The 25,301-nt window shown below is 36.4% G+C and overlaps 1 protein-coding gene across 1 annotated transcript in view; it reads left to right on the top strand.

The window, feature by feature from the left end:
* Nucleotides 1–25,301, top strand: part of ADCY5 (adenylate cyclase 5) — a 274,415-nt gene that overhangs the window by 219,436 nt on the left and 29,678 nt on the right. Inside the window, exons 8-12 of the mRNA XM_058195248.1 lie at nt 5,480–5,620; nt 10,579–10,601; nt 15,085–15,229; nt 17,150–17,247; nt 25,014–25,101. Of these exons, the coding sequence (XP_058051231.1) occupies nt 5,480–5,620; nt 10,579–10,601; nt 15,085–15,229; nt 17,150–17,247; nt 25,014–25,101 (495 nt within the window). The remainder of the gene's footprint in view (nt 1–5,479; nt 5,621–10,578; nt 10,602–15,084; nt 15,230–17,149; nt 17,248–25,013; nt 25,102–25,301) is intronic.

Here is a 25,301-nt window from a genome sequence, read left to right on the forward strand (position 1 = left end):
GCGGTGAAACGCACTTACCTTCACTACCGGTTCGAAATGTGAGCGTGTGTGTGTGCTCACTATGCTTGTGTGCACCTCCTCTGCACATGCACAGAGGGTCAAAAATGGGACAAAATGATGTCCCGGAGAGTGGGCGGAGCCTCCCGCCACCAGCCTACCGGTTTGCACAAGCCAGATAGATCCAGCCAGATTTCACCGCTGATGTGACACCTTATATAATGAAATTTTAAGCTTTTATTCAGTTTTAATCATCTCTTCTGAAACCAAATTATTCTGATTTCAGAGGGTCTAATATTGAAAGTTGTAGGTTTATAAACTTAGTACAAATTATCAAGCAATAAAAATGAGTCAATATTTATTAGACTTTTAAATATGTATTCCTTTATTGCTACTCATTGTTGGGGAAATTCACATTCTCAAAATATTTTCAAAGCACCCTATTCCTATTTGGTTAACATAAATTTTGGGAGGTCTTTTTTTTTTTAAATTTTTTTTATTAGATTTAAAAACAAACAAAAGCAATGGAAATTGCTCCACGTCTCAGGTTTCTAACATTTATGTCAAGTTCAAGTTACTATATCATATATTCCTCAGTCTATATACAAATTTACATATCTCCTAGTTCCTTATATATCAAGTATATACTATATTACTACTACTACTATATACATATTTAATAAATCTATTATACCCTCACAAATACAATATACATTGATATATACATTTCCAGACACTCATTATTTCTTGTTTTTGGCATTTTTCCTCCTCTCAAGCCAGTCATAGAATTTACTCCAGACCTCATATTACCTTGATTCGCTTTTGTCTTTGAGTTCTAGAGTAAGTCTGTCCATCTCTGCACAATTGTAGATTTTGTTTATTACTTCTTCGTCTGAGGGTATTTCTTTACACTTCCATTTCTGAGCAAATATTAATCTTGCCGCGGTTAATATATGCAATGTTAAGTAGGTAACATTTTTATCGTATTTGCCATCCATCATGCCCAATAAGAAAAATTCTGGTTTGACCTCTATTTTGACCGTTAACATCTCTTCTAACCAGCTTCTTATTTGCTGCCAGAATTTTTTTGCTTTTTGGCATTCCCACCACATGTTATAGTATGATCCTAACTCAGTTTCACATTTCCAACAAATTGGAGAATATTTTTTACTAATTTTTGCCAATCTTGTGGGTGAGAGGTGCCACCTGTAAAACATTTTGTACAAGTTTTCTTTGTAAGCGGCCACCAATGTAATTTTAATATTTTTCCCCATAAATTTTGCCAGTTATCCAGATCAATACTGTACCCAAAACATCTATCCCAGATTGTCATGCTCATCACTTGACTTGCTCTTCAAACATGTCTTGTTCTAATAAGTACCTTTATAGTTTTCTTATGGGAGGGCATTTTTGTTTAGTTTTATAAATAAAATGTTATAAATAAAATGTTCCTACATTTTCTTTTTTTTTTCTGCTGCTGCGAGACAATAGAGGAAAATTCTTTTGCATATTTACATGAACAGAGTGCCAATGTAAATTGTACCAGCAATTCTAGCTTCCATTATCCCCTACATTAGAATTTTTACTTGCTAATCTTCTGGTCTGTAATTCTGGGACGTTTATTTGTTCACCAGACACATTGCTTCATAATATATAAATATTTCTTCTTCTAAAGTGATGACCTTATTTAGTTTCATGTACATACATAGTCTCTTCTGGAAAAGAAAATAGCTACTTGCTATTCTGAAGGTCACGTGTACTACCATAATTTGACATTATAGTATAATAAATCTCCCAAGGTAGAGCAAAAGGCACATGGAGAAAGAAAAGGGAGTTCTCAAAATAAGGTCAAGCATGTCTTCAGTTGTTTTCCTTATGGTACAGATTTATAATCTGCGAGGGCATTGCTTAATTTCTGGCCCCTGGTAAAAGTGCTTTTCTTTTAACCATGTTTGCTTCTGAATAATGCAAAATTTCTTAGACGGCGTTCTAGGTTCCCTCCAATAAATAGTTTGGGCACATATATGTGGCCATGTAAATTATTTAGAATTTTTAAATGCATCTTTTCCTATTTATAAAGGAGAAAAATCTACCTGAATTTTTATAAATATTGCATTATTATTTGGAAAAGTCTTGAGGTTCTTAAAGAGACACTTCTTCATGATAAACCTGATATATTTAATTTTGCTTCTTTGTAATCACTGCCCTAAATTCAGTAGGAAATTACCATTTTCCGAAACTCACTACTCAATCTGAAACATACCCTTTGAAAGATAGTTGAGATCAATCTTAGGAGTGGAGTAAGTAAGCTTCCAGATTCTAATTCTTAACGCCAGACAAAATGAGTGGCTACAAGGGCTACATTTTTCAGGAGAACTATGAACACACTTGTCAGCAATCTGAATTTGGAAAGGCTTTTGCAGAGAAGTTTTACAATTCCCAGCAACACTGGCAAGTTTGCAGAGTGAGCTTTATTTAGTGCAAGCTTCTTGACCTGCACAAACTGCACACATTTTCCCATAGCGTATTGACTGAATGGAGGCAGCAGCATAGCAAGATCTGTTCATGACCCAGAATATGCAGAAGTTTTTCTTATTAGCTTGAATAGTTATTCTCGTTTTTGCCATAGCAACATAATGAGCCTTTCACCCCCCCCGCCCCTCCCTTGTCTTTTTTTAGTTTCACTCCATATAAGACAATCGATAAACATTCATTTGCAGTAAAGGATTTTTCCTTTCCTAACACGAGTCTATCGTTTTCCATTACTCATTTCATAAAGCAAGCCATCAGTAGTGTTTAAACTTCAGATTTTTTAGATAAATACTTTTTGCAGAATGCCTGGCTAAATAGTATTCAGCCATAGAATAATGTTTTGTTTTTGCTTCCTTTTTTGGCATCTAATGAGATATATTTTTTGAAATGTGTAGACTTAGAACCAGTTTTAGCTGGAAGGCAGAAATAGATGGGTTAGGAATGTAAAATAAATCACTGAGGCTATTTCAAAATTTAAAAAAAGTTAACCAAATACATAATCTAAAAATGATTTCATATTATTATATTTTTAGAATCTCCAAACCCCTGTGTTGGTGGTTGTCCAATGTTTTTCTTATTTTCTGGCACAAGAGGTCTGTAGTTGGAGCTGTTATAGATTAGACAGTACTTCTAATATAGTTATATAGAAGTAAAGAGGCATGAATAAGATTTTCTGTGAATTGATTTTTGAAATGTTCCTGTTTTATTGTGGTCATGTTTAGATTATTTTCACTATAGGTGAAATATAGGTGAAATATAGGTGAAATTGTTCTGGTGGTTTTTTTCTACAGTATTTTCAAAGAAAATCGTCATCATCATCATCATCATCATCATTTATATAAGTTACACATAAACATCAGGACCTGTCCCTTCTAAATACCTCAGTGTTTTATTTGTATACCTTTGTATTATACAAAACAAATAGTTTATATTGCCCTGAATTATATGCTCGTATGAAACATCAGAAATCCATCCTTCCATAGATTTGGAAGGATTTTATTTCTCCTAAACCAGCAAAATTTGGATCATTGATAATTTAATAAAAATGTAATGATTTGCCCAGATCTTTTCTGTAGTAAACACACAAGATTCTTAACTTTGTAGTACTACATCTTACCTATTACAGTATGTTGTTAAGAATCTTTTACTACTTATGCTTTTACTACTAATTTCAAACCTTATTCTGTATTCTATCTCCTAAATCCTATAATCTGTACTGTGTTCTGCCTTAGCTTACTTTTTAGCTACATTTAAAGCTATTCTGCTTTTTGTGTCTTCTTGATCTTCTCTTTCAATGCCAATGACTCCTGCACCACTGAGCTCCTTTCTAAAGGGCTGGCTTGACTAATCTACAATGGGGAGAGGGTTCATAAAATAATGGGTGCAGGAGGTGCAGATATTCTAGCTCCATGTGACGTTTCTTCCACACATCAATGCTTTTCTCTCCCTTATGCATATTTCCATTTGAGCAACAGGAGCTTGAAAATTGTATCAATACCCAGATTGGTTAATTGATACTATACTCTTACGTAAATTTACTCTAAAGGGATTGTTTATCCCCAAGTATCCTAAACCAATATGCATAGGATTATCACATGAAACATTTGAGGTACCAAATTTTATAGTCCATTATAAAGTCTTTTTACCTATTTAATATATATATAAATAATTATTATTTAGTCTCCACGTGCCCCAGGGATACCATTATGGATTAATCTGCATTATATTGAGTTTTCAATTTGCTGAGTATCTTTGACTAGAAAACTAAAGTGTACTCTAAGAAAAAGTTTTCAAGCTATGTATCTCAAATACTGGAAGAGGCCCTTTCCTACATATCCTGCTATAACCAGCCATGGCCAAGATAAATATACATTGAAGTAGAGAACCATGGATAATACATTTCAGTCAGTAGTGAAATCAAATTTTTTTTACTACCGGTTCTGTTGGCGTGGCTTGGTGGGTATATTGCGGCTTGGTGGGCGTGGTGAACTACCGGTTCTCCAGAACTGTCAAAACCTGCTGGATTTCACCCCTGATTTAAGTATTACAGGGGTGAAGAGAGAACCGAGGCCCAAAGATGCTAATGTCAAATATAACTGTTTTTATGAAATAAAAGTAAAAAATCTGTTGTCTAGAAATCTAAAGAATATGGTGTACACCGCAATTAATCCAAGCATTGGGTAAATAGTATATATATATATATATATATATATATATATATATATATATATATATATATATATATATATATATATATATATATATATATATAGTATAGTGTTTATGCGAACTGAGAATTAACTAACTGTGTGTATATATAAGTTATGTTTTAAACTTGAAGTGGCTGTAAAAACTACACTTTTGCAGAGAACAAAGGAAAAGTTTGTCTTAATTCTTCGTCTGTTGCCCTTTTCTGTAGTTACAGTCTTTCTAGTCTTCCTCTCATGCACACATACAGATGAGAATAATGTTTTTTCTGGTATAGTAGAAAAAGATAGGAATTCATAAGACATTTTACATTGGAAACATTTTGAGCTTGAAGTGCCCTATTTCGAGCTGGCTGTGGCAACCTATTCATGGCCTGATTTTGACTTTGAAACAAGGTCATTTTGAGCTTGGAACAATCCTTTGCAAACTGAAAACTTTCTTGGCCATCCCAAGAAAAGAGTTGTTAAAATAATTAATAATTATAAAAACAGCAGTATAATTATGGTGAAAACAAAACAAAAAAAATGATATCTCCCAAGACAATAATAAATGAAGGAATATCTAGATAGGCAAAATTAACAAAAAAATTAATTGGCTATTATAGTGGCAGCGGGGATTAAAGACAAATTAGGAAGTAAAATTTAACAGGTTTTTCCCAGATTAATCCCTGTATATTTGTTGAATTTCAGTTCTACAGTATAATGTTGAAAATTTAATTCTTTATCTCGATTCCTTTTTCTAGAAAGATGAGAAAGCAACAATAGCCAAAATGAATCGCCAACGTACTAATTCCATTGGTCACAACCCACCACACTGGGGAGTAGATCGCTCTTTTTATAATCACTTAAGCACCAGTCAAGTTTCTAAAGAGATGAAAAGAATGGTAAGGATGCTCAGATCTATGGAATATTACTGCCATCGTTGGCAAATGTATGAAGTGTACATATAGAGCCCTCAATTTCGTTGATATTCTGTTTCTCCGAATTGTCTTTACTCATGAAAATAATTTCTATTTTATTACTCCATTCATGGTTTTTTTTAAAAAAAATATTTTGATAAAAGTTCTGATCTTTATGCATTGTTGCAATTTGCCAGAAAGAGCTCCTGGTGATTCCCCTGCCCCTCTCATATGTGCAAGATCTCTGTCCTTGTACTGAAATGAGTTGCTTTGTGAAAATTAATTAAAGATTGAAGCTTAGAAATTGCTACAACCACACTAGTTCTCCAGCGGTGAAATCCTCTGAAGTCTACTACTGGTTCTGTGAGTCTGCTACCGAGCATGTGCTTTGCACGCATGCGCGCCTGAGGCGCGCCCGCACAACACTAAAAAAGGAACATTTTGAAGCCTTCTGAGTTTGCAAAGGTAAGTAAAACAGCGAAGGGGGTGGGATCCACTGTGCCACATGATTTAGATTAGCTAGAAGGCAGGAAATCCATTGATTCTAGCTAATATAAATCACACATCACAGCTGATCGTCGCCCAGCTGATCGTCGGAAATACTGGTTCGGGCGAACCCATAGCATTTTTTACTACCAGTTCAGGAGAACATATCCGAACGGGTAGTATTTCACCCCTGTAGTTCTCGCTTGTCACACCTATTACAAATGGGTGACTAAGACTGAGAGGGATTTACTTAGATTCACTGCATGGAATAATCTCTGAGATGTAAATTACATCAAGCATGTGGTTCATGATTTGAATAGCCATATTTAGAAAGAAAGCATTGGAAGACACTTTAACAGGGTACCATAAAAAACATAAAAGAGGCAAGCATCCACTATATGTATATCTTTCCCTGTAGCTGGTACTACACAGATCATAACTTATAGATCACAGAGATAGAGAAAATCATCCAAATTAAAGAGAAAATGGTGTTTAATCCTTCTAGCTGTTTTGGGATTTGCTAGACATAAACTTTAGCCATAAGCTAGGCCTTTATGGGTAATAACTTCTTATTTGATTTTTAAAGCATGTAATATGCTTATGGATATCAGGAATCATTGTTAGAACTATCTTCTGAAGCCCCAATTCACAAAATAATAATATATTACCATTCTTCGTCGTCTTTAGAGATATAAATAGGAGAGTAAATCCACAGGTTTTGGTAAATTCATTGTATAGCAGAATTGTCCAAAATCAAGGTGCTTTATGTCCATAAATGCAGTCTTTAAAAGAGAAATGTCTGTTCAATTTAAAATGGTTCACAAGAGCCTTTACTGGTTATGAAATTCAATTATTTTGCATAAAGTCCATTTTGTTAACTATGCATTAACAAAAGATTTACCCAATAAATTGATTTTCCTTTTAATAATGCGTCTTTCAAATTTTGTTAGAAAACGATTTTACTGGATATGTATCCGCTGTACCTTGCAACAGATTTAATTTTAAAAGCAGATATGCAATAGGGAAATGCAACTTATGTAATTAACTTTTTGCAGGTATGAAATCCTATATGTTCAAGCTGAACATTGTAAACATTTTGTAATTGCATTTCGTTCTGCACATGATGCAAACATTTTAATTACTTGTAGCACTGATTCTATTTAGAGAGGAATAGACATTCATCTCATTCAGCCATTGACTTAGCAGTATGGAATATACAAAATGTTTACTCCAAAATACTTGCAAATAACTAATATCCCCCTTTGCAAAAAGTGTTAACCACATATTAAAAAAAGACTATAGACTGAAAATAACCCAAATCAATACTGATAGTAATTCAGGAACTAGAACAGGATTCTCTGGCATTTTTGACAATTAGTGTTCTACAGGTAGCATATTTGTTAGCATCCATTTTAAGTTCTGGATAATGGAGGGGACCCAGACACTTAAAAGGATTATGTTTCAATGGATGAGCATATGCTCTTTCCAATGTAACTTAGAGCCTAGAATGTTCAACTACAAACTTAGAGCCTAGTCAGAAATGCAGCCGGTTTGCTGCACCCAACAAACTGATTTGCATACAATATACAGTAAGTTTGCTTTTAGAATAGCAGAAACATCATGATTCTTTTTAAACAAAGAGATCTAGTAGTGTTCTAAATTCAGTTTTCCTTTTCCAAACAATTGTGCTCAACAACCTGATTTTTCAAGAGTATCTTGTTAAAATCATCTTTAAAAAAACAAAAAAGCACCATTCCTCATTTTCTTTGTTTCCTTGAAAATCTACAAAAGAGTCACAAAGAAACATTTGCCTTCCAGCCGTTACTGCTGTGCCATTCCTAGCAGTCTTAGCCGTCACTGAGAGTAATTAAGTGACTATGGGAGTTCAACAGCTAGAGGTCATAAATTCCCCATCCTGCTTTAAGGAAAGGAAAGCATTTATTTAAAGTAGATGTAAACTAATGAGCTAAAAATAATTATTCTTATCTCCTTCTGACATTAACAATTTACTAGTTTTAAATAATATAGCTTTTACACAGTTGGCAATGGGAAGAATTCAACTACTGCAAGAAGCTAAATGGTAAACCAAATCGGTTGTCTTGAATACCGTAACTCCATTCAATTGTACAATATAAATTAGCAAGTTTATAGCCTATGTATTTATATAATGTATAAGAATTACTAACTGAATTATTGGAAACAAAAAAAATGTTTGTTTCCAGTAATTTTTGATTGAAATAACTAATTGTACCTAAAATATACCCAAAGAAACAATGAAGTGGAAAGGTGGAGGTAAAAGGAAGAGTTTTTAGGGGCCTCTGTGGCTCAGACTGCTAAAACAGTCTTATTAACACAGCTGCCTGCAATTACTGCAGGTTCTAGTCCCACAGGCCCAAGGTTGACTCAGCCTTCCATCCTTTATAAGGTAGGTAAAATGAGGACCCAGATTGTTGGGGGCAATAAGTTGACTTTGTATATAAATATACAAATAGGATGAAGACTATTGCTAACATAGTGTAAGCTGCCCTGAGTCTTCGGAGAAGGCCGGGATATAAATGCAAATTTTAAAAAAACAAAACATGTTTGCATATAATATCATCTAGAAAAGCAGAAACACATTCTGGAATCTTCTGCCAGCCAGAGAAAGAAGGGCTGCAGCGTCAACTATATTCCAATAAGAGCATTGGTTGGAATTTTATTTATGGAATTTTCAATTTTATTCATGTACTGTCAAACTCTTCCTTTTACCTCCACCTTTCCACTTCACTGTTTCTTTGGGTATATTTTAGGTACAATTAGTTATTTCAATTAAAAATAGTATTCAGTGTGCTTAATGATACCGTGTTTTCCCGAAAATAAGACTCTGTCTTATATTTTTTTGAACCCCAAAATAAGTGCTTGGCCTTATTATCGGGGATGTCTTATTACTTTGGGGCCCGTGGAGCAAGAAGGGGCTCGTCTTGCCGTCTTACCAGATTTCCAGTTCTGTCTCCCTAACCCTAACCAGAGGAAATGACGGGGACCGGCTGTGCATGCGTTTAAATATTTTTGGGGAGGGCTTATTTTTTTGGGGGGGGTATTTTAGCGCATGCGCTCAAAAGCCCGATTGGGCTTATTATCAGGGGATGTCTTATTTTAGGGGAAACAGGGTAATAGGACAATAAAATACAAACGAAGTTAAGATTGAAATGTTAAAATTCAGCACTAAAAATAATACCAAAGAAAGATGTGTACACACACACACACACACACACACACACACACACACACACGAAAGAGGTTTAAGAAACTTGGGGACCGTCTGTTTCTCAGGAAGAATAAAATGTTTAAAAATAAATTCATTGCAACATAGATTATAAATCACACAAGGTTCAGATTATAGAGAAACTGAAGATGACTATAATATTGGCAGTCCAATATTGGAAACTGTAATTAAAAATTTCAAACTTTTTAAGATCAGAAACCAATCAGCAAAACATGTACAGATATTTATTATTAAAAAAACCCAAGCTATTTGTTTCGGAAGGCCCTGCACTCTGAGAAAATTGTCAATTTACTCTTTCATACCTCTAGAAACTGCACTGATTCCTTGTGCAATAAAAGCGCAGGAAATACTTTCCTGAAGGAAAATTGTCTGCTGCAGTTTTAAATATATGAGACTGGGTTCTCTTAGCTCAAAGTTAAGAATACATGATCTCAACCATTCTACTGTATTATAGGTATTAATATATTTTCTGTACATTCATGATCATATGATTGTAACATGGTTAATAATGTCTCTGAGCATTCAAGTTTAGTTCCTGATGACGTGTACATGATTTTTCTTTGCAAAATTATGGAAATGAATTACCATTATGCTCTTCTGAGAATTTTTTCTCTTGCTTGTTCTCCAGTCTACCATTCTAGGAATTCTTAATAGGTTCTTATCAAAATACTCACAAGGTTTTTATCGGTTTGAGATAAGCAAATGTTAGAGAAATGCTGTCACCTAGCTGTGTGTATCCCAATTACACTTTCCTGTCTTAACTACATAAACCAGATACAAACCAATGTGTGTTGACTGACACATGTTAGTGTATTAGTGATTACTTGAGAGTTTTTTTTAAAGGGATCATCCATACGCTATCTATTTAATTTTAGGCACATGAATGTTAACTATACAGGGCAAAAAAAAAAGAAAAGAGGAAGCATTGTGTTTCTGAGAAAAGAAGATCCTCTTAGAATAACTGCAGATGTTGCACATAGTGACTGACTGAGAGGGTAACTCTGTTCCATTAAGTTGAAGTTTGCAAAGTGTTCGGGGCCCTGACCTGGAATAGATAATGCTCCATACTCTTGGCAAGACACTTATCAGCATGATGTTACAAATGGATGTCCCCTAAGTGGTTTTGCATTAACTCTAATGTATTCACTGTCATTTTGTTTGGCTAATTAGCATTCCTCTCTCTTCTTTTCAGGGTTTTGAAGATCCAAAAGACAAGTAAGAAAAGGGAACATTAATTATTCTTTTTTATTGAAATGTGTGAAGTTTGTCACTGTACAAAATAGAGTACTAGCTTATTTTGGTGCTTTTCTTTGCCATAATTTTTCTCCATAAATACTCGTTAGAGGTTAGCATACATCATGTCACCCTGCCACGGATTTTATCTTTTATTCTTTCATGTAAGCTTTAATAATTAATCATACAGATTCTTAATTTATCTAAAATACACCAAAAAAATAAAAAGAAGAGCTGATAACTTGAAATTTTTTTTAATAAAATGAGGACAACTGAAGGGTAGTAGTGGTAAAGAATTAGCCTTGGACAAAGTATCAGCTTGCAAATACTATTATTTAGTCCATTTTTTAAAAAATGTTAAACTAGACCTAGATAGTATTTGTTCAATAAATCTTGATTTTTAAAAGGTGGTTTGGTTTTAAGAAAACAGCACAGATAGTTGTAATTACGTAATTTTACGTACTTAGAGGCTATATCTCAGTAAGTTACCAGGCAGTTGCTTTCATTCCATCCCCCTTTGTGACACATCTAGAGTCTTAGGTCAATTTCAAATTGCACAAAAATGGATGACTGAGAAGGAAAGATATAGGAACACTTTAACTCATTTTTGTATATCCATTTATGTTTGGCCATCTTCCTTGTTGATTGCTGATTATAGTCTATGAAAGGCTGTGGAAAATGCCTTCTACATCTTGGAAGTTTAAAACCTGGAGTTTTCAATTTGTACAATAGTTTTTAGATTCACCTGTAATATGTAATTTATTGGAGATAGTATGTTGAGCTTGTAGTAAATTGGCTATTTCTAATCAAAGTAGAAGAGAAGAAAGGAAAGTTCACCAGATCCTAGAGTTATATGAATATGGGAATACGGGTGATAAAAACATTAAATAAACAGATCCTCCTTTCTTATTATTTTGTCTGTCAAGATACCAATTTCCATGAATGTCAAGGGACATATTTACACCAGGAGATCTGAGCATCCTTCCCCCCCTTTTTTTGGGGGGGGCGTATAGTTTTGGAAGAAGAAAGCCTAAAGAAATTTGAATGCAAAAATATCTTTGGCTCTCTGATAAAATTATAATTGGAAAGACATGCTGGAAAAACCTAGAATACAAAACGAATCATCACATTATTTTTATTTCAACCACTGGTTGAATAATTATGAAATATTATAAGAGAATATATGCACTCCCTTACCCATAGAGGAAAAAAGAATTCACAATTCACATAAGGAACTATAGAGATGCATTACATAAGATAATAAATTTAATTTATGAAGGAAAACATTAATATTATATTTTATGCCTTTGAGTCAGTTTGATTGCTGTCAATCAGAGTTTTAATTGGAGTTGGGGACTTTCTGGAACGCTGACACAGGCAACATCTTGCCAACATTTTTGGGGTTTTTTTGGTCATCGCCTTCTTCCTAGAGCTGAGAGAGAGGGACTGGCCCAAGGTCACCCAGCTGACTTTGTGCCCACAATAGGACTCTGGTTTCTGGTGCTTTAAGCCCTACAGCAAACTGGCTTGACAATCATATTAAAGTGTTCAAAATTATGGTATTGAAGAGAGAAGATAAAAGTGTTTATTCAGGATAAATATAGTATCAATATAATTTCTTCCTTTTAATATATTTTGAATACATTTTGAATAATAAAAAATCCCTACCCTTCACAATTCTCCATTTGTTTTAGTTTCATGCTAAAAGGTGTGTAAATAGTATGGTAACTAACACTGCAGGAAGTTTAATTAGGAAACATTTTCAGAAGCATACCCTTCTGTTGCTAATTTACCATTAACAAGAGCAATTTCTCTAAAAATTTGATGAATTGGGATTGATTCCAGTTTAGACTCCCCTAATGTAACAGTCTTTTCTGTTTTGAAAAAAGAAGTTGGCTTAAAACTAGGGTCTTACATTTGCAGATGGAACAGTTCCTTTGGATTGCAGAAGGTGTCTGATTGAATTCTGTTGGCAGAAAGGAGAAAGAAGTGATATTTTTAGATTTCCCCTTCTGGCTGCAATCCCCTGCCTTCCAAAAATCAGAGCCTGCTTCTGCGTTGAATCCAGTTCGGTGTTTTTAGACCAAAAACCTTTCTTTTAACATGAACATTATTTTTTATTTTAATTAAAATTCTTGCTTAATAAAAATAAGGCATATTTTAATTTTTTTAATGTTACCCAGGAGAATGCTCCACCTGGGATTACTTCTCTGTAAACCTACATCATCCATATTTATGAAAATAAGTCTGATTTTAATAAACAAAGAAAATGTTTGGGTTGCTGTTGCCTATATTATGTGTGCCAACTAAATTTGCAATGACAGCTGGCAAATTTCAGAGACCAGTTATTTAGCATGGGCAAAGAATGGCAGAGAGACAGAACTCCAAAATAATCAAACGAGTGACTGCCTAATTAAAGATATTTGTTGTGTTTTTCTTTTAATTGTGACAATGCCAAAGAAAATGTAGTGAGTGCTACATTGGCTCTGAAAATCTATAATGAACAGTTGAAGAAGTGGGCCAGACTACCATTTATTAAAACATCTTGTGGTTTTTAGTAAATTACCACCTTCTTAGGAATAAAATAGCTCTTAGAGGTTTTGCAGAAGATTAAGGCAGAATATTTTAAATTCTGAATGGTGTGCCATGGGTATGCCTTTTAATACCTTCCATTACATCCAAACCAAACCAGTGATAAATGTAGACTACAAAACTCTTTGTCCTTTCTGACAAAATATGTCTTCAGAATAAAAATAGTTTTAGAAATCCTTAATTAGATGATTGAAGTGTGCATGAGTGCCTTGATCTGCTTCTGTACTTTACAATTTATAGTATCCTGAAGGAGGATATGGCTGAAGGGGGTGAAGATTCATTGCACAGGTAGTCCTGGACTTATGACCATTCATTCACCCTTCAGTAATAGAAATAAAAATATCTTGGTAATGAGCCCAAAGTCACTCAACTAACAATCATCCATATCCCAGGAGTAAAACTCACCTTTTCCTTGAGATTTGTACAAAGCCATTCAGGCAGTTTCCTGAGTATTGTAAAATAGAACTCACATATTCCTGTTGATTTCCTCATTTACAAATCCTCCAATCATGGTTACAGTTGGAGTAGAACATATCATGCCTACTGCAGGAATAGAAATAAAAATCTCTTGGTTATTGGTCCAAAGGCAAACTGTTGTCCATACCCCAGGAGTAAAATTCATCTTTCCTTGTGAATTGTATAAAGTTCAAACTTACGATGGTACTGAATGAATGCTGGTTATGACCAATCCTTGGTTTTCTAGCCATCCCTGCACCCCAAGGTCACTTAATTGCAATCTGGGCGTTTGAAAACCAGCTGGCACATATGACTGAATGCCGCACTTCACTATCGCGTGATTGCCATTTGCAATATTTGCTGCTGAATTGGGCAGAAAGTCAATTGGAAAGCCGGCAGGAAAGTTACAAGTCATTCTGATAAGTCACCCTCACCCATGCTCTCTCCCCCAGCTCCTCTCCCCTTGGGTTGTGCTAGCCACTCACACACCCCTATGCATCTTCCCAAACAAACCTGAGCCTCCCTCACCACTTGTGCAGCTCTGCTCAACACTATGTGAGCCTTGCCGCACCTCCCTTGCTCCCTCACACACCTTCCTCAAGCCTCAATATGCCTCCCTTGAGTGGTCCCACCACATACTCTCATGCACACTCCCTTACCGTCATTACACCTCCCTTACCCTGTCATGCACTGTCCCTGACCCTTGCAGTACTTCCCTCGCACTCTTGCACACTCTCCCCGATCTTGCCAGGTCTCCCTCATGCATATCTGTGAATCTCTTTGCACTCTTTCAAACATAGCAGCAGCTACTTGCCTGCCTGCCAGCCTATTTTCAAGATGCCTGGAACTCACAAGCTGCCTGGATCTTCCTGTTGGCTTCCCCACTGATCTGTTTATGGGAAGGCCTCGCCTAAGAACTCAGTTAGAGTGACAACCAGGACTTCCGGAGTGTCATTGCTAAGTGATGTGGCCATGCTTTGTGACAGAAATTCTGGTTCCAATTGCCATCATAAGTCAAGTATTCTATCTTTCTCCCACTTGTCCCAGAGGCAGGCCTAGTGGGGGGAGGAATGATGTTGCTACCTAGGGGAGGAGATACCTCCATTGTCAGTTTTAGAATGACAAGCCCAAAAGAGAACTCAAGAGATGAAAAGTTTGAATAAAGGAGTGAGAGGCTAAATTACATAACGTGGTAAATATTATTGTATGAATTTCCACCATGTTTTTGTTGAGGTGGGCGACTTGTGTCTGCTGTAGAAAAAGGAGCCAAACACTTGTGGGATGGGACATAGCAGAGATGTTTCTGAGAGTGGGGTCACTTACATCTGGAAAGTTCTAGTCAGTTCGTCTTTAAATAAGAAACTTTATTTTGCGTAAACACCACTTAATTGGCCTCTACTTTATTCTGTTGTTCCAGGAATATCCAGGAAAGCATGAATCCAGAAGATGAGGTAGATGAGTTTCTGGGTCGTGCAATTGATGCAAGAAGTATTGACCGGTTACGTTCAGAGCATGTTCGCAAGTTTCTGTTAACATTCAGGGAGCTTGATTTGGAGAAAAAGGTAAACTTCCATAAGGATGTATGGGTCTGTTAAACCCACTAATAGGAGCAAACTAGATATCAGGGCAGAAAATTGGTGTGCTTAATCATAGTTCTGTGTAAAAATTCATATGAATGTCCAGAAGAAGCATCTAATGGAATGTTTAAAACCTCCTTCCATTTGAAAACACAGTTTTACCTCAGTAATGCTGTTAATAATTCCCCCTCCACTCAAAAACCTATTTTCAGTAGACAAATGGATGGAAAATTGGGAGCGATGAAAAGTGGGACAGTTCAACACTTTAGGCATTTATACTGTAAATAACAATCCTTTACTTGGCTATCATAAACTACATGCATATATACATGTATGTATGTATTGTATGTATTATTAAATAGGTTTTCCCATAAAATAAAAAATAATACAAACTTTAAGTCAAAGATAAGAGAAATAGAGAAAAGTGAAAAAGAAATTACGAAAAGAAGGAAAAAGAAAAAAAGAATAACAGCAGTCATAAGTACATTTATAATTTTACTTTCTCTGTCTGAAGATATAGAATTTTCCTTTCTATAATCTACCCATTTTAATAATAATATCCATAAATCATCCATTCATTTTTTCCTTTTTTCAGCAAAAAGTCCATATGCAGTTTCTAATAACTAATAAATTCAATAATTGATCTTTCTCTAAGCAAACAAGTTAATTTTGCTATCTCTGTTCTGTTATTTTCATCAACCATTCTTCCCTTGTGAGTATTTTGGAATCTATTTTGGGGTATATAGTAGTTTCGCAGCAGGGGTCATATATAAAAATAATTTCCCATGTTTTTACCCTATAAAATGCTTTTGTGCTAAAACCCATATAAGACATTTTTGGCCACAGAATGTTTATATCTATACAACATTCTCAGTATTCTAATATTCTAACATAAGATTCAGAAGGTAACTAGACTTTTTTGTTTTGCATGAAGACGTTTTGCTTCTTATTCAAGAACTTCTCCAGTTCTGACTGAATGGTGGAGAATGGATGGATTTATATTCCTTACTGTCATCTGGTTGTTAGCCTTCTTTCTGAGAGTCCTGGAAGCCACTTAGAGGTTTATCTGTGCCCTCAGGATCACCTGAATCCTGTAGTCAGCGATTTTTTTCTGGAAATCTGTTCATACTCCCGCACTATTTGAAGGGTGTTCATCCCAAAGTGCATAGCTAAATGTCGAATGGTGCAGGAATACGAAAAGAGATCTTTTGTTTCTCTTTTATCCAGAAAGACTTTTGCAAGACAAAAATTACCATGGGCCATTGGTCACAGTTTGTAGTGCCAGCTCTGCGATTTTGGACACAATTAGTCTGGCATAGAACCTCACCTGGAAATCTGGTCATCTTGACCTTCCACAAGATTTAGGTAGACACATGTTTCAGGACTTGGGTTTGTTATTTTCACATCTTTTTAGGCCTTCATTCAATTTTTTTTTTTAGAATTTGCCTCAGCAACTAGAAAAAAGTTACTTTTCATATTGACAGCAAGTTTATGTTGCGAACATTTTCTTTTCAGTGAAGGTAATGTTCAGTTTTTGAAAGAGGTAGTCTTGCATTAAATATAATTGATTTGTGATCTTTTACCTTCTTTCCAAGCAGTTCAGATATCTATAAAGATGATTGTTTCAGAAATCCCTGCTATCAATCTGAAAACCTTTTTGTCAGTGTCCAGGAAACCTTTAGTTCAATCAATACAGCAAGCCAAATTTGCTAAGAAGGGCTTGTAATAAAAGGCAACTAGTGGCTCTCATAAAATTGCTAGATTACACTTTATAACATCCTTGACTATTGATCTACTGCAGATGGTGGGACTGGGATTCAACAACATCTAGTAGATCATAAATTGTTGCCCGTGAATGGGAGTTTTCAGATTTTTTAAAATATGGAATGGCTTTTTTCATTGCAGTATTCCAAACAGGTGGATGATCGATTTGGTGCGTATGTGGCTTGTGCTTCCCTAGTCTTCCTCTTCATTTGCTTTGTTCAGATCACAATAGTGCCACAGTAAGTAGATCTTTGTACATTTGCTTATCTAATATCTATCTACTGTCTGTCTGCCGTTATTGCACTAAAGCAAGATCGGATAGCAATTGGTGGCCCTTAAGCCCTTTTTATGGTTCTTGAAACGTCCATTGCCTTTTGTACTAAATCTCAGTGGCACAATTGTCCAAAATGCGCAGCACAATATCTCACCATTTTAGCATATATAAGAGAGCATATATAAGAAGAGACTGGATAGCCACCTGTCTGGAATGGTATAGTGCAGTGGTGGGTTTCAACATTTTTTTACTACCAGTTCTGTGGGTATGGCACAGTGGGCATGGCAGGGGAAGGATACTGTAAAATCTCCATTCCCTCCCCAATCCAGGAGAAGGTTACAGCAAAATCCCTGTTACCGCCCAATCAGCTGTGACTCGGGAGGCAGAGAAAAGATGGGGGCAAGGCCAATCAGAGGTGGTATTTACTGGTTCTCCAAACTACTCAAAATTTCCGCTACCGGTTCTCCAGAACTGGTCAGAACCTGCTGAAACCTATCTCTGGTATAGGGTCTCCTGCTTGAGCAGGGGGTTGGACTAGAAAATGTCCAAGGTCCCTTTCAAATGAAATCCACTTCAGTTGATGCTCTCCAAGCCTGCACTACCTTACTCATGAAACCTCGCAGGTCTTTAACTATCACTGTGAACTCTTGTGCTAGAGCAGGGGTCTCCAACCTTGGTCCCTTTAAGACTTGTGGACTTCAACTCCCAGAGTCCCTCAGCCAGCAAACCTGGCTGAGGAACTCTGGGAGTTGAAGTCCACAAGTCTTAAAGGGACCAAGGTTGGAGACCCCTGTGCTAGAGCACAAAAGGCAGAACTGGTTCAAAAAGCATCAGTAATAAAAAGCTGTATCGTTTACATTTTAGAAAGCTTCATCTAGAAAAACTAAACAAAAATCCAAATAAAGCTTGAAGCTAAAGTCAGGCTGATCTCTGCACTGAATATATGATTTAAAAGGGGTTAAGGTGCTTCCTTCTGGGTGAGTTCAGCATCTTGGAATCTTTATATCACAGATATGTGATTTTCATTGAATGAGGACTTTCACAGGATTAGATGGGCGGTCAATAAATTTTATAAATAAAAACAGTATAACGGAAACACATTGACACAGCCATTTTACCTCAGACAATAAATTAAATTACAAGGAGTTTCATAAAGTATAAGATTGCAGATGTAAACTAATACATTAATTTATATAATTATTAAGATACAAGACATATTCATATAAATAGAATAAGTATATATGTATTAAACGGTAACAAAACCATTTTTAAGGGCTGTTGAGATAAAGGAGATTATATTTAAATGGATTAAGTGGGAGTTGGACTTGAAGCTGTACCTGCATATAGTTATGCAGAAGATTACACATTCTGCGTAACCCAACAACTCTGCAAAGCTTTGGGCTTAATTCAGAGCCCTACAAAAGTTGCCTACAGCCTATGATTTTAGTCTGGATGAAGAAAAATATTAAATAAATGGAAGTAATCATGATAATTAAGAATCAGTTTGGCGTAGTGCAGTGGTGGGATTTAGCCGGTTCTGTCCGGATCGCGCAAACCGATAGCAGCAACTGTGGGAGGCTCCGTCCACCACCCGGAGGTAATGTGAGACTACTGCGCATGCACAGAAGGCCATGCGCTTGGCACACACTCACATTGGTGAATTGGTAGGGAAGGTAAGTGAATCCCACTTTTGGCATAGGCTATAAACTGGGAGACTGTGAGTTCAGTCCCACTTTAGATTGTCTTAAGCCAGTCATTCTCTCTCAACCCTAGGAAGAAGGCAATGGCAACCTATTTGCCATTGCAAAAAACCCACTATAACCCACAGTTTCCTAAAAAAGGTATCAAAAGTTAGAACTGCATCAGTGAATTTTTTATGTTCTATGAGTTACACTCCCCAAAATCGGTAGGGTATGTACAATCATTAAATTAATACAAAAGGCCTCTAAAAGCAGATGAGAAGAACAACATTATCATCTTTGGTAAGAGCCCTGTTCAGATGAAGAGTCTCTGCCCAATAAAGCAGAGATTTTCAGCAATATTTTTTTTTACCTACATTTTCCCTCTTGTCAGTTTTATATTCTTAGGGGAAAATTCCTGGCTTTATATTTTTATTGCAAGCAATATTTCAGCCATAAAATATCAGGTCAGATGCAACATAAAATGTTGCTTTTAGAAACTCTGACATTCTCTTAAGTAGGGAAGGAATAAGGAGGGGATTGTGGGCACAAAATGCAGCACTTCCAAAATGGTTTATAGGATTGACTGTGTTGCTCAACTGATTGGGGAATAGATGCTTTACGGCACTGAATATGCTTTGAAGGGGGCTTTGAAATTTAGTGGGGTATTATTTTACTTATTTTTTTGCAAATTTTGCAGTGATCATTCCATTATAATCAGCAGGAATGCCAGGAAAGTGGTGAATAAATTAGCAAGTGGAAGTGCTCTTTGTAGTCAGAAAAGAGTTTGAAACCCTGCTGGCTTTCACGAGGTTAGCCTTAATGTTCCTGAGTTTGATAATCATTGTAGTTGAATTATGGATGAGGTTGCATGACAGAAGGAATGCAAGCCTGCTCTGTTTGTGGATTTTATATACATAATAAGTCAGAAAAATCGTCAAGATAAAATGTACACTCATATATGGTAATGATGTTTGAAACTGAAATGGCAGATAACTCTTAAATAAAAATCTAAATATAGTTTAGCTCCAATGGTCGTTAGAAATGCCTCTGAAGGCAGCAGAATTTCTGGTGGCACACAACCACGGTGTCCTTTTGACTTTCTATAGGCATTTTTTCAGAGTAGGGAGACAAGGAGGAATGATGGAGAAATAGGAATATTGACAGCTTACCCAATATTGCGTGTGCTATAAAGAATTTGTACATGATACCAGCAAGATCCTGCAATAAAATATTGTCTAACGGGATACATAAAGGCAAGTTTCTTGCCTCTACGATACTTCAAAATCTGTGGTTGAATTATTATCCTTAGTATCCCCTGCCATTTATCAAACTACTGGGGCTTATGGGTCATTATAGCCCAGCAGCAAGTGAAGGGCTTCATATCCTGGTTTGGTTCTTCCTGCAGACACCTCGGTAATGGAAAGCTTATATAAAATACCAAGAAGAATGGTATTGACGTTCCCCACCTGATTCTTGCTGATTAAGAAATCCAGCAAATGAGTTTTCCCATTCTCTTTAATTACATTATAGAATTTATGTGAAAGACTTTCCAATCTCATCTCTTTGGATGAAATCTCCTTTGTTTCTCTTTTAAACTGAAGATTGCTGCACCTAGCTGAGCTGTGCTAGAGAAGCTGTGTTGAAGGCTCAGCTATTATCTAAATTATAAAGTTGCTATTCATATCTCAACGAAATTGAGGATAGCAGAGGAAGGCAATTGTGGGGGGAGGGGGGAACTATATTACAGAGAAAGTCTGAAATACTTTTTTCCCCCAACTGAGTTTCACAAGTGGTTCTTCTTTGAAAGTGTTTTGAGGGTGAACTTATAGTAGAAAATCTCCCATCCCATCACTAAAATTAAACTTCTGGTAAAGCAAGGAATTGTAGATCCACATGAATGAGGACTTAAAGTGTACATTGGAGAATTCAAAACAGGAACCAGAAACAGTGTTAGGTTTGTTGGGCGCAGAGACATAAAACATTCTTTTGAATAGTCCCTTTTTGTTATGCTTTGTGGCAGAAAATTTTGTTTGATCAGTATCCAAGTCATTGCATGAGATTAAACAAGAGGCGGGTTATTAAAGGAAGTCATTTTTCTCTGAACCTTCCTAATATGGGATATTGAAGTGTGGAGGTCTCTGAGCTTGGAAAATGAAACATCTGGAAGAAAACAACCAAGCTCAGAAAGCACCAAGAATTCCACATTTCTGAGCCTAAAAATATAATGCAGTTCTGAAGAAACTTGGGTGCTGAGTGAAGCAAACTCGGATAGACTAGATTGGGCTATTGGGAAATAGATAGAGAGCATGGATGAAGACGGATGGATAGAAAAAGTGTTTGACCAAGAGAAGCAAAGGGGGGGGGGGGCAACACCTATTAGCCTTTAAAAGAAAGCACTGAGAGTATTAGCACAGTATTGTGAGGAGAACCAGCTAGAATTCAGTTATCTGAAAATTAAAATTGTGGCATATGCCAAAAGCCCCAAGAGCCACACTTGGAGCATAGACACAAGATCAAGTAGGTCTCCTCTTTCAGTTACCTGGGCTAGTCTGTCATTCTGTCAGCAGTAGGAAGGCCACGTGGACTAAGTTGTTGAAAATGCACAGAAGAGCTCATCTGTTATCCTTCAATTCTATAGGACAAAATATGGCCACCGTAGTAATATTATCCTTCTCCATCTCCTCTACCCTCCTCTCTTATTGCTATCATTGTTATGATGATTAATACTCTGTTGTTTTGCATGTACACTGAGAGCTTTTGCACCAGAGACAAATTCCTTGGGGGTGGGGTGTCTAATCACACTTGGCCAAATATTCTATATACAGCCATGTCAATACTACAACTTCTATATAGTGCCCAGCTAGGCCCCCTTCTCCAGTTTTGCACCATTAGGACTTGTATAATTGAAATTTTTAAAAGGAGCCCTTCAAGTCTCAGATTGTGTGTCTAATGCCACCTTGCAACTAGAAACAGGCTTCATGAAAGTGGAGGCGAGAGTGTGGGTGACCATACTCAACCATGAGTCCTTTTTCCATGATTTTCAATCCACATGGAAATCAGGCAGTGGCAACTAAAATCTCATCCTAGGGTTTCTCGAGAGGTCTTCTGCTTAAGCTGAAGCATTCATTAAACAGTATGTAGCAGATACAGAGTGCCAGTTGGATCTAACCTTAATTGCCAGGGAATCCACCCAATCACCATCCAAAACTAGATATGCACGCCCCTTACTTCCTCAATACCAATCACTACTGATCTCAAAGGCAAACTAATAAACGCAAGAAGCATCGTTAACAAAATGCCCAAACTCCTCCTCTTATTAAATACTGATACATTTGACTGTGAAACATGGCTAAATGCATTCCTCCCTGACTCTATTATCACAGTAAGAGACTATCATATTTACCGGTCTGATTGCGAAACCCGCAGAGGGGGTAGAGCTCTACAAAAAGTCACTAAACCTAAAAATTTTTGAAGTTGCACACAAACTCACTCTTCTGGAAACTATCGTCTGTGAACTGTCCTTAAACACCACACTTCACTTCTTACTATGTAACTTACTGTTACAGAGCCCCTGACTACAATATTGCACATGCGAACAAGTTAACTTGATTACTAATGTGAGCAGCCTCCTGCCCATACCCTCTCATCTTTCTTGGTGACCTCAACCTACCTCTTATTAATTGGACAATAAACAAATGTACAACTGAACCTATTCATGCAACACTATACAATGTTGTTATAAATCTAGGCCTAAATCAGGGGTGAAATGCTCCCGGTTCAGACCGGATCGTCCAACCTGGTAGCGATGGTGGTGGGTTGTTCAGAGAACTGGTAGCAAAAATCCCTGTTCCCCCCCCACCCCCGGCTCATGCCCAACTGAGCCGCGTGATCATCAGAGGGTTTTTTTTTTACTTTTAAAAGCATTTTTTCTTCAGCCAAAAAAATGCTTTTAAAAGTAAAAAAAAGCCTCTGATGATCATGCAGCTCAGCTGGGATCATCAGAACCCTTTAAAAGCATTTTTTCTACAACTTCTTTGGCCGATGAGGTTGTGGAAAAAATGCTTTTAAAAGTAAAAAAAAAAGTTGGCCACGCCCACCCAGTCACATTCCTCCGCACCAAGCCACGCCCACAGAACCGGTAGTAACAAATTTTACATTTCACCACTGGTCTAGATCAACTAGTAACTAGCAACACTAGACTCAGCAACTGCCTTGACCTCATCTTCTGCAACAGCTTAAATTCAATTTATGGACTAGAAATAAAAGAAACCTTTTCCAACAGTGACCACAGCATGATTGACTTTTGTCTCAATATACGCCCTTAGAAAAATCACCAAAATAATGGGATACCCAACTACAACTTCAAAAAATCTAATTATGATCTCATAGACCTCTCATCTCTTGATTGGCAAATTCTATTCTCTGAATGTAACACTGCCGAAGATCGTTATAACATTTTCTTGCTCGAAATCAATAGAGTTATTAAGCTATATGTACCACTAATCACCACCAAAACCAGGAAAAACAAATTACCCATATTAATAAGAAAGCTCCAATCCAAAAAAAAATCCCTCTGGAGAAAAAACAAAACTGGCTATGTAGCTAACTTTAAAAGCCGCTACAAAAATATATGCCACCAAATAAAGACTGAAAGCACCAATTTCCACACCAAACACTCTTCATACTATAAATAAATGACCTTTGTTATCATATTATAAGCAACTGCGTTCTGTTCACTGATGATGTAAAAATATTTAACACCACCGACAATGCTGCTACCCTTCAAAAAGACCTTGAATTTGTGTTGGAATGGTCGAACAATTGGGAACTCCAAATCTCAACCAACAAATGCTCTCCCTTACACATTGACAAAAAGAACCAGAACACAAAATACATGCTGAGTGGACACGACCTTGTAGATGACCCTCACTCTGTCAAGGACTTTGGAGTACTCATATCTAATAATATAAGTGCCAAAGCCCACTCTAACAACATCGTCAAAAAGGCATGTAAACCTAATCTTGTGTAGCTTCTTCTCCGGTAATATCACACTACTAACCAGAGCATACAAAACATTTGCTAGACCAATTCTCGAATACAGCTTATCTGTCTGGAACCCGCACTGCATATTGGAAATTAACATGTCCAGAAGTATTTCACAAGAAGAGTCCTCTGCTCCTCTGCTCGCACAAAATATCTTATGCCACCAGACTTGAAATTCTGGACTTAGAAAATTTAGAACTACGCCACCTTCGGTATGACCTAAGCATAGCTCATAAAATTATCTGCTACAATGTATCCAATTTTATATCCATTATGTATCCAATCCAATCCTTATTACCAGATACGTTCTTGACAAATAAATAAATAAAAATAAATAAATCCAAGAGGGACTTTGCCTCCCCACATATCTAAACTTGAAATCCCTAAACACTGGAGGGGCTGGTACCCTGGCATGATATAATGCAGTTGTCTGTGAAAGCTGACACAAGAAAATTCTTTACCTGAAGAGACAATGTCCTTGTGATTCGGAAAACACAGAAACAACAGAGCATATGCTTCTCCAATGCCTATGAGCTATCCATATTAGTCTCATCTCACCCTTACTGCATAAATACCCAGGGCACACAGGACAATTCCACACCTCCCTGCTGCTTACATGCATTGTTGCTAGGTTTTGCACAGCAGTGCTCAAAATTCATTGGATGATGACCTGTGTCATCAATTGAACTTAATGAGGATCTAGTTTGCCTATTAGAGTACTATGCAAGTTGAACTTTTTATGCTTCCTTACCCTTTTAATGCTCCCACCGCTCCTTTTAGATACCTTTTAGACATACGTGTATACATATACTTTCTGTTTTAATAGGTTTTAGTTTTTTGCATTTTTCTTTCCCCCCCCCTTATTTTTAGTCTCTAATGCATCTGTGCTATTTAATTGATTGTACCCCACCCACCTTATGCTGATCTAGGATGGTAATAAGAGATTTGGTATGATTTATGGATAATGCAAGATGTAGACCCACCTGACTTTGTTTTCTGGTTTCAGCTCTGTGTTCATGCTGGCGTTTTACCTATCCTGTTTCGTGATATTGACCACACTAGTGTTTGTTTCAGTCATTTACTCCTGTGTAAAGGTAGGTTGATTCCTGATGCACTGTTTTAATCAATTATCCTTAAAACTCTAAAACAGGAGTTTGGATGGAAAAGGATTACACTAGGGAGTAACGTATTAGGAACCAGAGGAACAATAGGAAAGCAGTGGAGGAAGTCAAGAGTTACACTTTGATTAATTTTAAAGATAATTTAATTAATTAAATATGTTAATATAATTACA

The sequence above is a fragment of the Ahaetulla prasina genome, chromosome 1 (assembly GCF_028640845.1).
Source record: "Ahaetulla prasina isolate Xishuangbanna chromosome 1, ASM2864084v1, whole genome shotgun sequence".
NCBI classification, from domain to species: domain Eukaryota; kingdom Metazoa; phylum Chordata; class Lepidosauria; order Squamata; family Colubridae; genus Ahaetulla; species Ahaetulla prasina.